The 15,825-nt window shown below is 35.1% G+C and overlaps 1 protein-coding gene across 2 annotated transcripts in view; it reads right to left on the reverse strand.

Moving 5' to 3' along the window:
- The window catches only part of RFWD2 (ring finger and WD repeat domain 2, E3 ubiquitin protein ligase), a 196,193-nt gene that overhangs the window by 36,586 nt on the left and 143,782 nt on the right, over positions 1-15,825 (reverse strand). For both annotated transcript variants that reach the window (XM_010850106.1, XM_010850105.1), the window contains exons 15-17: positions 12,795-12,912; positions 9,771-9,895; positions 7,353-7,513 (exon numbers count right to left, since the gene is read on the reverse strand). In XM_010850106.1, coding sequence (XP_010848408.1) covers positions 7,353-7,513; positions 9,771-9,895; positions 12,795-12,912 — 404 coding nt within the window. The remainder of the gene's footprint in view (positions 1-7,352; positions 7,514-9,770; positions 9,896-12,794; positions 12,913-15,825) is intronic.

Consider the following 15,825-nt stretch of genomic DNA (forward strand, 5'->3'; position numbering starts at 1 on the left):
TTCCAGGATGTCTTGCTCTAGATGAGTGATCACACCATCGTTATTATCTGGGTTGTGAAGATCTTTTTTGTACAGTTCTTCTGTGTATTCTTGCCACCTCTTCTTAATATCTTCTGCTTCTGTTAGGTCCATACCATTTCTGTCCTTTATTGAGCCCATCTTTGCACGAAATGTTCCCTTGGTATCTCTAATTTTCTTGAAGAGATCTCTAGTCTTTCCCCATTCTGTTGTTTTCTCTATTTCTTTGCACTGATTGCTGAGGAAGGCTTTCTTATCTCTCCTTGCTGTTCTTTGGAACTCTGCATTCAAATGGGTATATTCTTCTTTTTCTCCTTTGCTTTTTGCTTCTCTTCTTTTCACAGCTATTTGTAAGGCCTCCTCAGACAGCGATTTTGCCTTTTTGCATTTCTTTTTCTTGGGGATGGTCTTGATCCCTGTCTCCTGTACAATGTCACGAACCTCTGTCCATAGTTCATCAGGCACTCTATCAGATCAAGTCCCTTAAATCTATTTCTCACTTCCTCTATATAATTATAAGGGATTTGATTTAAGTCATACCTGAATGGTCTAGTGGTTTTCCTCACTTTTTTCAATTTAAGTGTAAAGGTAGTCATTACTATCATTAGCACTTTAAAGATGAAGAAATTGAAGCACAATGAATTAAGGCACTTGAGCAAGGTCAAAGATCTAGTAAGTGGAAAATCTGATTTGAACCTTAGTGGTTGACTCCATGGTCTTTGCCCTTGTTCTGTACACTATGTTTGTTTCCAAAAACGTTACAGACTAGCAGGGGACAGGAGACATGAACACAAATAATCGTACAAAGCAGTGTATTTATTCATTCAGGAAATATTTTAATGGAGAGCAATTATGACAGATTTAGGTAAAGAAAAGATTTCCATAAGAACACAAAGTTTCAGTTAAAAACATTTTATAATAAATGTCTCATTATATAAAGTTTTATTTGTAAGAAGTAAGAATATATTTTATTATATAACTAAAAAAAGATGCCTCTTCCTAATATAGTTATAACTTTGCATAGTATGGGTGATTAACACTGTTAACAAATTTCCATGCCAAGTCTTGCTGGACTTGGTTTCAGGAAGGGAAATTAGGGATATCATTAATCTGACATCCTTTACTACTGAGTTATAAAAACTTTCAATATGACTCCTGGTGTTTTAAGCTGCAAGAGGAAAATCCACCCTTAATAACCCTTCAATAACTAACTAAAGCTTTTTCTGAGGATATAGTATATACATACATTTGTCACTTTTGAAGACCTATGAGAGTCTTTAAGTATCCTTTACAAGCTTTGTCTTTCATTAGTAGATATCTATTTATAATTGGTGACTCAAGACTAGATAATTATATATGACGTACAGCCTCAGCAGGAGTCACCGCGGACTCAAGGTCTGCCAAGGTCAATGAAAATATAGTGTCCCTTTACACAGATACGATTATTTAACAGAAAATAATTTGCCTTTTGTTAAATTATATTCAACATAAATTTGAAACAATTTATATTTCATACCAATTGTTTCAGATAAGAGATATGCCACAGAATTGATCCACAGATATAGAACATATATAGTCTCCTTTACCTAACTTTCAGTGTCTGAATAAAGCAGTGATGATAAAAAAAAAGATACAACAGAAATAAAGAATAAGACTATCATTCCAAATTTACTTTCACTCTATAGCATTAGTTTTAAGGTAGATGTGGGATGTAGAGGATAATGGAATAGATATAAATTACTAACATCAAATTGCCAAAGGACTATAATTATAAAATATTATCAGTTGTATTGAATTTCCTGTTCAAGCAAGAATTTCTTAAAAAAAAAAAAAGAAAACTTTTCAGTACATAAACATGAAATTTGTAAAAAATCAAAAGTTAATGTTTTAGAAAACTGTTTATGGAAACAACTAATAAACATTCTTTTACTAAGAAGATTATTTTCTAACTGGCAAAGATACTGGCATTACAGTCCATGTTTTATGGGTATGGTCAAACTGCAACACCTGGACTTTCTCTGTGTAAGACCAAACGAAACTGACGGTACTATAAGGCAATCTACTAATTTTAATCAAAAGCCTTAAAGCTATTCATTTCCTTCAAATTAATAAATCCCTAAAGTTCGCTCCTAAAGAATTAGAAATTTAAAGATTTACTAAAAAATATTCAGAAGCATTATTCACAGTAGTAAAAAGTAAAGTATCTTCAGCAAAACAATAGTATACCAGTTATGGTAAATCCTTAGAATAATATGGAACCACTGAAAACTCTCTTTTCAAAATACATTTAGATCTGGGAACTGTTCATGACAAAGGCAAAAGGTAAAGAATACATAATAATATATAAAATATTCACTGCTATTGGGGGAAAAAGTTCCTATGAATGGAAAAAATTACATGTTAATTATATTAAAATGCCCATATTAGTTATTTCTGGATAAAGTGATAACAGATATTTTCTCTTTTTGTTGTTATTCTAAATTCTCTAAAATATACATGTATTCATTACTAACGGTTTCTTTCAATAATAAGCTACTGTAACTATTTGGGGAAGAAAACAAAAATCAAAACCTATGCACAGTTTCAAGATGATGACAGTATTCTCTGATGATGCGCTTGCCAAGGAAATTCACTCTGACTTCACACTCTCCTAATATTCAGCTGCAAAAGAACTTTCTTTGGAATCAACTCTAAATTAGTTTAAGGATAATTATTTAAACTAATCATATCACTACTGCCTTTTGGGCTTCCCTAGTGGCGCCTTTTAGGAGGAAGGGAACAAAGAAATAAATGTTATGTTAGTCCATATGAATACTTACTAGAAATTGTGAGTAAATAGAATATTTTAGAAGAAAAGGCTGAAACTAGAACTAACACGAACAGATCCAGGTAATGGCTTGTCCAATAAGTATCAGACAGCAAACATTACTACACTGGGATACAAGAGGTTAAAATAAATTATGCGATACTTTTCAAGGAAGAGTCACAAAATGAAATTATAGTCCACTAGCCCACCATTCTCTATAATCAAAAGTACATAGCTGACTGCTATACATGGAAATAAAGCAAACCACACTATTTCATAGATTGTGTAATTATTCAATGGAATGTATTCAGATGTTCAATCATATATGGATATACTACATTCAAGTACACAGTTTTAGACTTTACAATTGTTTTTTCAAATAAATGGATAGTAATTTTTTTTTATTACAGCAAGTTAAACATATGATCAAGCTCACTTCATTTATATTTAAAAACCAACCAATGGGGAAATTAAATTTCAAAGTCTAAATAAAAGTAGAGTGGTAAGTGGTAGTCCAAGCAGTTATTTCATACAAATTCCCTCCTTTAAAAAAAATCACGACATTAATACTGAAATAGGCAATACAAATAAGATTAACTCTTGGGGGTTAAAATCCTAAGAATCTGGCAATAACAGAATATTCATATGTCAATAATTCTAAATTACTAAAGTTTAATTAAAATATCTTCAAATGAATTAAAATAATAAAGTAAAAACAAAATATAAAATGAAGAATTCTGCATTCTTTATTAGTATAGAATAAATATTACCATTTCTAAGTATCCTAGAGAGGACCTATGTTGTATAATAAAAAAATTCTTCTTCTAAAAAAAAGAAAAAAGTATTTTTGATACAGTTCAAACTTATCTTAAAACTCTTGAAAATTTAATGTGGTACAAGAGGTTGTGGCACTCTAACAGTAGAAATGCTAAAGCCACTAACAGAAGAACAAAGGACAGAAGACTCTGACGTGCTTTTAGACATGCTAAGTCACTTCAGTCGTGTCCGATTCTGCGTGACCCCATAGATGGCAGCCCACCAGGCTCCCCCGTCCCTGGGATTCTCCAGGCAAGAACACTGGAGTGGGTTGCCATGTCCCTCTCCAATGCATGAAAGTGAAAAGTGAAAGTGAAGTCGCTCAGTCGTGTCCGACCCTCAGCGACCCCATGGACTGCAGCCCTCCAGGCTCCCCGATCCATGGGATTTTCCAGGCAAGAGTACTGGAGTGGGGTGCCATTGCCTTCTCCAACTTTTAGACATAGGGAAGGTATTAGGAAGATAGAAAAAGAGAAAGGACAAAGTACTGTCCCTCAGATGAAAATAAACAATTTTAGACATTTTCTGACTTTAAATGGAAGGAATTAAAAAGCAAATATTATAAGCCTAGGAGAAAAAGTGGACTTTAAGAACCTACTTTGGAGGTTATCCTATGAACTATAATATGCACCCTTTCTGTCTAATATTAATTAGTTCTTTTGCCACCTTCCTTGACAAAGCAAGGGCTTGAGACAGTTTAACCACATTTATTCTTCTGACTTATTATTGTCAAGTACTTAATTCTATGTGTGTATTATGTCCAACAGACATCATTGCTTTAGATTTACTGCATATTTACCATTTCTATTGCTTTCCATTCCTTTCTGCAACTATGACCTTCCATCTTCTGCATTTTTTTTCCCTTCTGCCTTAAGAATATCCTTTAAGATTTTCTTTAGTGTAGAAAATTTTCTACTGGTGGCAAATGCTTCATCTTATTTATCTAAAAAAGTCTTCATTTACTGGATACAGAATGCTAGATTGGCAGGTATTTTTCCTTTACACACTTTAGATCTGGCTCCATTATCTTTTGATTTCTATTGTTTCATTGAGATGTTGTCAGTCCAATTACCCTTTCTTTGAAGACAGCTTTTCTTTGCTTTCTTTTAAGAATCTCCCATTGTATTTTTTCAGCAGTTTTAATGATGTGTCCCACCACCAGCAAGGGTCACAGGAGCAGACACAATTAGTTTTAAATCTAGCACTTCGTTAGCTTTATAAAAGGATATAAGATAGGATATTCAGTATGCACAGCATCTTCAAAACCATGCATAGCTTCTTGGATCTCTCCCCAAACCACAGAAAGTGAGCACAATTGCCAAGGACAGCTGAGATGCAGGTGGTTCACTTCAGCAAAGAGAGGTGCCTTGGTTTCCTGCCAGTCTTATATTGTTCACACTGCACAGATGTAAGGCCAGTATGTCAACTCACAGTTCTCTCAGTTCAGAAGCAATGTGACAGATGAGGTTTCAGAGTAAAATTAAGAGATAACTAGCTCCTAACACATAACATTCCCTATTTGTCTCAATACAGCTTATTTTCACAGCAAAGTGCTATGAGAAGGTGGACCCAAGGTCAGATTTTCATGCAGGTCTATGTATGTTCAGGGTCCAGATCTGATATTAAATCTCTACTCACAATGTAGGTTTCAAGTCATTTATTCTCTGGGGTATGAAAGTTTACTGAATCTCTGCCTTAATGTCTTTCATCAATGATGTAAAGCTTTATCAACAATAATCCTTTCTAATATCTGCTTTGGGGCTTCCCACGTAGCACAGTGGTAAATAGTCCACCTGTCAACGTAGGAGGTGCAAGAGATGTGGGTTTGAATTCTGGGTGGGGAAGATCCCCTGGAGGAGGAAACGGCAACCCACTCCAGTATTCTTGTCTGGAAAATTCCATGGGCAGGAGCCTAGCAGGCTGCAGTCAATGAGGTCACAGAGTCCAACGTGACTGAGCGTCAACTTTCTTACTTCAACTTCCACCTCCTTTTTTCATCATTTTTTGTCTCTCCATGCTTACTTTTGTATATTTTCTTCTAACTATACTACAAGTTCATTACTTCTCTTTTCAACTGTGCCTCATCTTCCACTCAACCCATTCACTAAGTTCCTAATTTTGGTAATTATATTTTCTTAGTTCTAGAATTTTCATTTTAAAACTACTTTTTATTTCCCAATTGAAATTTTCAACCTTGCCTTTCATTTTGTCAGTATGGTTATTTCCAGGCTATGTCTGATAATACCCAGAGTTGCTGTGATTTTGTTTCTATTGTCCAATTTTTACACTAAATTTACTCATGTCATCTTGCCTTTCCTATGTCTATTTACATTTTATTGTGCCTAGTTATTACATTTGCAATTTTGCAAAAGAATAAAATTCTTAGGTGATCTTCTTTTGAAGGCCTTCTTGCATAGAGGATTTAATTTTACATCCTGTGAACCCTAGAAATCCATGATAACCTCAATTTACTCAGGATTGATGTGACCTGAAATAGAGTCAGGGGGGCTTATCTTCGACTGGTTTACTCTAGACTAGAGCCCTTTGGGTACCAAGACCAAAGTGAGTTCACCCATATGGTGGCGAGCACTAGACTGTATTCCTTGTGATCCCATGAAGCTACCATAAGTATTCTCAGACATTCCACCAAAACTGGCAAATGTGCCCAGCGGAGAAAGAATATTCAAAAGCCAGGCTCACATTCCTAGACTGCTAATTCTTTTCTATCTTGTTCATTTTCCAATGACTTAAAATAGGTTTTGGTTTTAAAATACATATACTTCATCTAACTTTCTAGTTATACTCAGAGGAAGTATATACTCCAAATCATCTTGAGGAAATACATACTCCAAATCATCTTGTCTGCCACTACCAAAACTGAAGCTGAGTAACAGAACTTTAAACAAGATAGCCTGAATACATCTATTTAAACTGTATAAGAACTCAGAAGTCTTAAAGTACCTATCAAGTAGAATTTTTTTTTGTTAAAAATAAAACTAAGTAAATACCTAAAAAGTTATTTAAAAAAAAGAGACATTAACAGATGACTAACATTTACAAAATCAAGATAATAAAAACAATCACTTCTTCATATAACCTAGGAGAAAGCTTGTACTTTAAAATGCATAACTGAATGATAAGTTTGAGGAAACTTTTTTGGGCAACCTGGAAATAAAACTTTGTTTAGAAATCAAATGTGTTGAAATATTCTCATATAAATGTATTTTGTATAGAGAAATTCTGCCCTGAAATAGTACTTAACTAGGTATGCATATAGGCCACTCTCCTTTATCCACATCAAACTTTTTCCTCCTAATATAATACCAGGTTCAGCTGAATGTTTATTTAGCCTATACTGCAAGTGATTAAAAAGGGAAATGAGACACAGTATGTTTCCTGGATAAATTTCCAGTCCTGTAGGAGAGATACAGAGATAATCTGATAATGATGTAACAGAGGTATGCATATGATGCTATGGGTACACAGGAGAGACATCATGTCAGCATGATGTAACATTTCAATTACTGTTCCTTTAGTGACAATTCAATTACTACTTTCTAAAATGTCTATTTCCTTTGGTGATGTAATACTAAGCAAAAAAGAAAATATATGCAACAATTTATATCTTAAACTTACAAGGCTCACCTGTGTATATATAAACACAGTGCATCATATGAGACACCAAGGTGGAAAAACTGATACAAAAACTCACCCCATCTGGAAGTGCCCTCCAGCACACAGCACTAACAAATTCATTTGTGTCATCTTCCTTTCGGTCTTTGTCCAGAACACTTTTGACTGTGTCGAACTTAAAAGTTAGCAAAGTCTTAGAAAGTCCTTTATAGTACAGGTAAAGAGAGTTGTTCTCACTTCCTAAAACAAAAAAATCCAATAATTATTTTAAAATATCTTTTTTTGTTTAGAATGGAAGAACTTAGTATTAGGACTTCATATTCATAAGTTAACTATTACTCAACATTTAAGTTCAGAGACTAATAATCTTTTATAGTAAAATATGAAAGACCAGAGCACAGGACTTCTTGGGAATCATGTGAAAAAAGGATTCCTAGGAAAAAAATGTATATTTTCCTAACCTAAAGACATTATCATTGTCAAATGATTTAACAATATTGATATAAAAATCATTTTTAGCAGAGGACACGACTTAAGCGACTTCGCAGCAGCAGCAGAGAAGAACCAGAAATTTGTTATTACAGTATAATCTTAAAGTACATTTAAAAAGATTTCTGCCTAGAGGGGAAAAAAAAAGTTGTAGCACTTATAAACACAGATTTTAATAATCTACAAAACTCATTTCCCATTTCCTAACAAAAGCTGAGTGGTCTACAAACCTATAGTTTGAACAATCTGTCAAAGTAAGAGATTTGCTTTGACAAGGTTTAGGTTCATACACATGTTCAGTTCAGTCACTCAGTCGTGTTCGACTCTTCACGACTCCATGAATCGCAGCACGCCAGGCCTCCCTGTCCATCACCATCTCCTGGAGTTTACTCAAACTCATGTCCACCAAGTCGGTGATGCCATCCAGTCATCTCATCCTCTGTCGTCCCCTTCTCCTCCTGCCCCCAATCCCTCCCAGCATCAGGGTCTTTTCCAATGAGTCAACTCTTCACATGAGGTGGCCAATGTATTAGAGTTTCAGCTTTAGCATCAGTCCTTCCAATGATCTCCTTCAGAATGGACTGGTTGGATCTCCTTGGAGTCCAAGGGACTCTCAAGAGTCTTCTCCAACACCACAGTTCAAAAGCATCAATTTTTCGGTGCTCAGCTTTCCTCACAGTCCAACTCTCACATCCATACATGACCACTGGAAAAACCGTAGCCTTGACTTGATGGACCTTTGTTGGCAAAGTAATGTCTCTGTTTTTCAACATGCTATCTAGGTTGGTCATAACTTTCCTTCCAAGGAGTAAGTGTCTTTTAATTTCATGGCTGCAGTCACCATCTGCAGTGATTTTGGAGCCCCAAAAAATAAAGTCTGGCACTGTTTCCACTACTTCCCCATCTATTTGCCATGAAGTGATAAGACCAGATGCCATGATCTTCGTTTTCTGAATGTTGAGCTTTAAGCCAACTTTTTCACTCTCCACTTGCACTTTCATCAAGAGGCTTTTTAGTTCCTTTTCACTTTCTGCCATAAGGGTGGTGTCATCTGCATATCTGTGGTTATTGATATTTCTCCCGGCAATCTTGATTCCAGCTTGTGCTTTTTCCAGCCCAGAGTTTCTCGTGATGTACTTTGCGTATAAGTTAAATAAGCAGGGTGACAATATACAGCCTTGACGTACTCCTTTTCCTATTTGGAACCAGTCTGTTGTTCCATGTCCAGTTCTAACTGTTGCTTCATGACCTGCATATAGGTTTCTCAACAGGCAGGTTAGGTGGTCTGGTATTCCCATCTCTTGAAGAATGTTCCACAGTTTATTGTGATCCACACAGTCAAAGGCTTTGGCATAGTCAATAAAGCAGAAATAGATGTTTTTCTGGAACTCTCTTGCTTTTTCCATGATCCAGCAGATGTTGGCAATTTGATCTCTGGTTCCTCTGCCTTTTCTAAAACCAGCTTGAACATCTGGAAGTTCATAGTTCACGTATATATATGTAGAGATAGTTAATTTTACTGAATAAAGGCCAAATCATTTAAAAATACTAACGGAAGTTCATATACTCAGGAATCAAATGTATTAAAGCACTTCAACAGTACCAAATTTGATTTTCATATTTATAATTTAAATTTGTACAGATTATCAACAATGAGAGTCCTAGAATAACAGATCGAGACTACCCAAACAGACTGTTTATTGAAGGGAACATTATATAGGGGGAAATGAACATCAGACTTAAGAACACAACTGTCTCCAAAATTAAGATATCAGCAGAAATGTCTTCTTATAATACAGTTAACAATCTTATGCTGTTTCACATGGTTGGGGCTTGTGCTCAGTGAAGGAGAGAAGGACTAATGCTTTTCTAATCCAAAGAAAATTCAGCAGGCTACCTTCTGAATGTACAGATCATTTCCTGAGTTGGTATGTCATCTATTCCACTGAATGCAATTTTGGTGAAAGATACCTATTTAAAAGTTCCAGGAGAAAGTAGTTTCACTTACCACAAGCTATATAATCTCCATTGGAAGCAAGGCCTACAAAGTTTTTTTCATTGATATGGCCCTTGAAGGAGCGTAGGCAGTATGGCTTCCCTACATTCCACAGCTTTAGCTGGCTGTCTGTTGAACTGAGAGAAACACAAGAAGTTAGAACACCTCTAAGATTTCATGACATGAAACGCATCACTACTACTAATCAGAGGCAATCCAGTTTGGTGGTAGGGAATGCAGACTCTGGAGCCAGATTGTCTGAGTCAGAATGCTCAGTATGCTATTATTTGCTTTTGACCTTAGGAAAGTTAATACAAACTCTTTTGCCTCAATATTTTCATCAGTTAAATATGAAATATAGTTTTTCCTACTTTACATGATTAGACGAATCCTAGAAGAGATTGAAAAAAAATTAAATCAATTTATTTAAATGCTTTCAATAGTCCCTGGGCACATAGGAAGTATAACCATTAGCCATCAATAACACCATATGACCACCATCAAACAATAAGAAAGCTCTATTGGGAGTTGTGTTCCCAATTTCAGTTGATTTATTTTTTCAACTGTTCAATTATATTAGTACATTAAATATAAACTATCTTCACAGCTGAGTTGTACCTACAGGCAAGGAATACTATGAATGTTTGGTCTATACAGTTTACCTTACTATTATGCAAATGCAGCTGTTAATCAAAAAATAATTGAATATAAAAATCAACACTAATCCTATCATGCAAAGACAGTCTGAGGATTTGAATAAAATACTCAATACTCCTGACTTTTTATTATAAAAATTGAATCATACAGCATATTATTTTTGCAAAGTGCTTCTTCTTCATCCAACAATTTGTTTTACATTTTGTGTGAAATAAACACATTTCTCTATTAATGACTATATAATAAATCATCTTTTCTCTAACAGTCACAGACTAGGGCACCATGCTAAATGTTTGACATACAATGTTTTATTCAAAGAATCACAGCATATAAGTAGTATTCTCAGTTCCATTTCAGAGGTGAGGGAACAGATATTGAAGGTTAAGAATATTTTTAAGGTAACACTGCTAGTAAATAGTAGAGCCAAGATTGAAACTCTTATTTCACAGGCCACATTCCAAATTTCCAAAACTCTATTGCTTCTCATTATTTTTCAACATAGATTTATTCTCAGACATTTATGCTGTTTTTTGGTTTTGGGGGTTTTTTGGCCATGCCATGCAGCTTGCGTAGTTCCCCGACCAGCGTTCGAACCTGGACCCTGGCAGTGGAAGTGCAGAGCTATAACCACTGGACCGCCAGGGAATTTCTGACATTTATGTTGTTTTAAATTTTTTTTTCTGCTAGTCAAAGAATTCAGAGGCTGCAGCAACATGTATGCGTAGGATTGTTTTAATATTACTTTTTTCATATTTCCAAATATACTTGTGGGTAAACTTGTCTCACATACTTTTAAACACCAAATATGTTCAAGAGGAAAATCATCATGATTTATAAACACCAAAAAGGAAAAAAGACTGGTGAATATATATACCACAAATCTACATTAAAAAAGGTCAACTAAGATTTCGAATTTATACAGTTAAGCATACATATACTTCAACTTCCTGGCTTCCCTGGTGGCTCAGACAGTAAAGAATCTGCCAATCTGCCTGCAATGAAGAGACCTGGGTTCAATCCCTGGGTAGGGAAGATCCCCTGGAGAAGGAAATGGCTACCCACTCCAGTATTTTCGCTTGCCTGGAAAATCAGACAGAGGAGCCTGGGGGGCTATGGCCCTTTGGGTTGTAAAGAGCTGCACACGACTGAGCAACTAACACTTCACTTCTTACTTCAACTAGTTGAAATCAAAGTAACTGATTCAACACTTATAAGTCTGAAATTTAAGAAAGAACATTTTTGCCATGTATCATTCATATTTGAATCTGAATAAAGTTTTCGTTATTTACTGCCCATTATTACTTCTAAAGAAGGAGACTTTTTGACTGGTCATCATTTTAATATACATTTGTGAACTAATTTTCTGTTAACTCCCCTTAGAAATTCAGCTCTCATTTTCTTTTTTCCCTTTTTTCTTTTTTTTAAATAACAATCAAATTACCTTGTTAAATCAACTCAAATTACCAAGTTCTTATCTAGAGCAACCAGTATGGAGACAGATGTGGTGGGAGATCCCAAGTATAAGGCCCTGGTGTTAATAATCTCCTAGGATATATTAGAAACTATGTGAAAGAAAGAAAACAATGTATGAATAAGCTTGAGCAGAAATAATATATATGAAAAAAGGAGACTGAGAATGGGCTTTTACTAGGGTAATATAAAGAGAACAATAAAATGGATAACAGAAGGGACTGTCCCTGTTGGTAGAAAAGCTTAATCAACACTATTTTAGCAACTGAGATGTACTTTTCTGGTTGACACCTTTTTTACCTTCAACAAAATAAAAGATAACTAAAAGCTTATTTATGGCTCTCTAGTTCAGAAGGCGTCTTAAAGAATATTTGTCAGGTATAAGCAGTCATATTTAGAAAGTTCTCTTCAAAATATAGGTAAAACTCACCATGAAATCATAGGGAGATCAAGTAACATGGAATCATAAAATACTGATTCCAAGTTTAAAACAATATTCAATCAAATATTGCTTTAAACCCCAAATTATACTACTGTGCCACAATACAAATATATAAAAACATACAGTGCTCTTTAGTAAATGAAACTCTTCTCATTATTATATTGTATCAACTGTTGTTTCTCTGTTTTTTAAGGAGCAGGGGCTGAAATTCAATCTGAAGTTCAAATGTTTAAGGGGGCAACTTTAAAAAATATAGCATCATCTGGATTTTCTTCACAAATAACATATAAAAGAGAGCAATACAGATGAAAATACACATGTATTTTAATTAAATAAGTTATAAAATTCTACTATTTTAAGAAAAAGTACATATACCACAGTGTTACTCTTCAGAAAACCCATGGTGACATTACAAACCAGTACACGATGACATGTTAAACTCAATTTCTGAAAAGAGTAATACTCACGCAGAGACGATTTCCTCACCACTCACAAACTTCGCGTAAGAGACGGCTTTTCGGTGTCCTTTGAATACCATGATTGGCTGTTTAGTGTTACGAAGATCATAGTAGTGAACACAGTGATCTAAAAGAAAAACAAACAGAAAAGAAGAAAAAAATGCAGTAAATGAAGAAATGGAAAGCAAAGCTAATTTTAACTGGTTTGAGGGTATTTCATCAATGTTTCAGAAACAATATCCAACCTATAATACTCAGAAAACTAAGGGTAACGACTCATTTTCAAAGATAAGCAAATAGAGAAAGTTTTGTTTCGTAGCTAGGAGAATACGGTTAGTACAAAACAGTGTATACACATATGCCAATGTGAGTGTGAAAGGGAGTCCCACTGATATTTCTTGAGATCCTGGCCCCAGAAATAGTATTAAGAGTTCCAAAACACTGGAAAAATTTTAATGTATCCTTACGTTCTGATGGCTTGAGAAAAGTAATGTAAACATTTTGGGCTTCAAGTTAAACAAAATGCAATACAATTTTGCTTCCCACATTTGCTTTTTAAAATATACTTTCTTGAGATACATTTTCCATATCGTAAAAATCTACTCACTGCAAGTACATGATTCAATGATTTTTATTAACTTTACCCAGTGGTGCAAGCATCATCATAAATCAGTTTTAGAACATTTTCTTCATTCCAATAAGACCCCTCACGCATATTTACCACCCACTAACCTAGGCAACTGCTATATTTTACCTCTATAAATTTGCCTTTTTCTGAAAACTTTTATACAAATGGAATCATACTATATGTAACTTTTATGTATGGATGGCTTCTTTACCTAATGTTTCTACAGTCCATCCACAGGTTTAACTGTGTTAGCAGTTCATTCTTTTCTGTTGCTAAATAGTATCCACTGTGTGGATATACCACATCTTGTCCACCCACTCACCAGTTTATGGATATTTGTTTCAATTTTTTGATTATTGTGAATAATGTTGCTATTAAACACTCACATTCAAATCTTTGTATAGACATTTATTTAGGTCTTATGCAAATACCTGAAAAGTGCAAACTCTGTATCATGTTACAATCTTGTGTTTAACTCTGAGAAACTGACAAACTGCAGGATATCATTTCACACTCCCACCAACACATGACAGTTCCAATCCCATTATTGAGTTCTTTGAAACTCTTGGATACACATCGGAAATGCGTTTTGCAAATATTTTCAACCATTCTGTTGCTTATCTTTTCAGATAAGTACAGAAGCTTTTGTACTTTGATAAGTTTTTAACTTTATAAGGTTCATTTTAACTTTTTTTATAGAACACTCGGTATTGTAAATATAAAAACTGACTAACCCAAGTTCTTAAAGATTTTTCTATTTTTTTCCCCTAAGTTTTATTGTTTTGGTTCTTACATTTAAGTCTGTGATCAATTTTAAGTTAATTTCTGTGCATGGTGTGAAGTAAAGGCCTTAGTAAATATTTTTGCATGTGGATGGATATGAATCCAATTGTCCCAGTATCATTTGAGACAGACTACTTTTTCCCCAATGAATTGCTTGGCACCTTTACTGAAAATGAATGGACTATAAATAAGGATTTGTTTCTGGATTCTTAATTCTTAATCAATTGATCCATGCATATCTACTCTTCTGCTAGTACAACAATGTCTTAATAAATAGAGCTTTATAATTCTGAAATAGGGAAGAAAAAGTCCTCAAACCTTATTCCTTCTCAAAATTGTTTTGGTAGTTCCTGGTCTTTTCCATTTTGAGTTTATTTTACTTTGAGTTCATTGAGCTTCCTGGATGTGTAAAGTGATGTTTATTAAACAATTGGGAAAGATCTAGGCTATTCTTTCCTCAAATTTTTCCTGGCTCTTCTCTCTCACCTTACCCTCTGTGAGTCTGCACTGTATGTACTGGTATGTCCAATAGTGTCTCACAGGTTTCCGACGCTTCATTCATTTTTCTCTTCATTCTTTTTTCTCCCTGTTACTTAGACTGAATAACACTATTGATCTGCCTTTTGAGTTCACTGATTCTTTTGCCAGCTCAAATTTGCTCTTGAGTCCCTCCAGTTATTTCTTCTTTTCAGTTACTACACTTTTCAACTACAGAGTTCTGATTTGATTTTTATTTCTATTTTTAATACTATTTGAAAAGATATATTTGTCATATTTCCCCTTAACTCCTTAATTATGGTTTAATTCATTGAATATTATCTATAAAAGCTGACTAGTCTCAATCTAGTAAGCCCAACATATGGAATGGAGAAGGCAACGGCAACCCACTCCAGTACTCTTGCCTGGAAAATCCCATGGACGGAGGAGCTTGGTAGGCTGCAGTCCATGGGGTCGCTAAGAGTCAGACATGACTGAGCGACTTCACTTTCACGCATTGGAGAAGGAAATGGCAACCCACTCCAGTGTTCTTGCTTGGAGAATCCCAGGGACAGAGGAGCCTGGTGGGCTGCCGTCTATGGGGGTCGCACAGAGTTGGACACGACTGAAGTGACTTAGCAGCAGCAGCAACATATGGGATAGTTTTTATCGATTGAATTTTTCCTGCTTCTTGGTATATATCATAAACTTTTTTCTCAAAAACTAGACATTTCAGAGAAATGGATAAAGAAGATGTGGTACAAATACACAATGGAATATTCCTCAAGCCATTAAAAAGAATGAAATAATGCCAATTCAGCAACATGGATGGACCTAGAGACTGTCATACTGAGTGAGGTCCAGTCAGAGAAGGAGAAGAATTCTATGACATCCTTTATATGTGGAATCTAAAAAGAAATGATACAAATGATCAGATCAGATCAGATCAGTCGCTCAGTCGTGTCCAACTCTTTGCGACCCCATGAATCGCGGCACGCCAGGCCTCCCTGTCCATCACCAACTCCCGGACTTCACCCAGACTCACGTCCATCGAGTCAGTGACGCCATCCAGCCATCTCATCCTCTGTCGTCCCCTTCTCCTCCTGCCCCCAATCCCTCCCAGCATCAGAGTCTTTTCCAATGAGTCAACTC

Source organism: Bison bison, unplaced genomic scaffold (genome assembly GCF_000754665.1).
Source record: "Bison bison bison isolate TAMUID 2011002044 unplaced genomic scaffold, Bison_UMD1.0 scf7180017864289, whole genome shotgun sequence".
Lineage (NCBI taxonomy): Eukaryota > Metazoa > Chordata > Mammalia > Artiodactyla > Bovidae > Bison > Bison bison.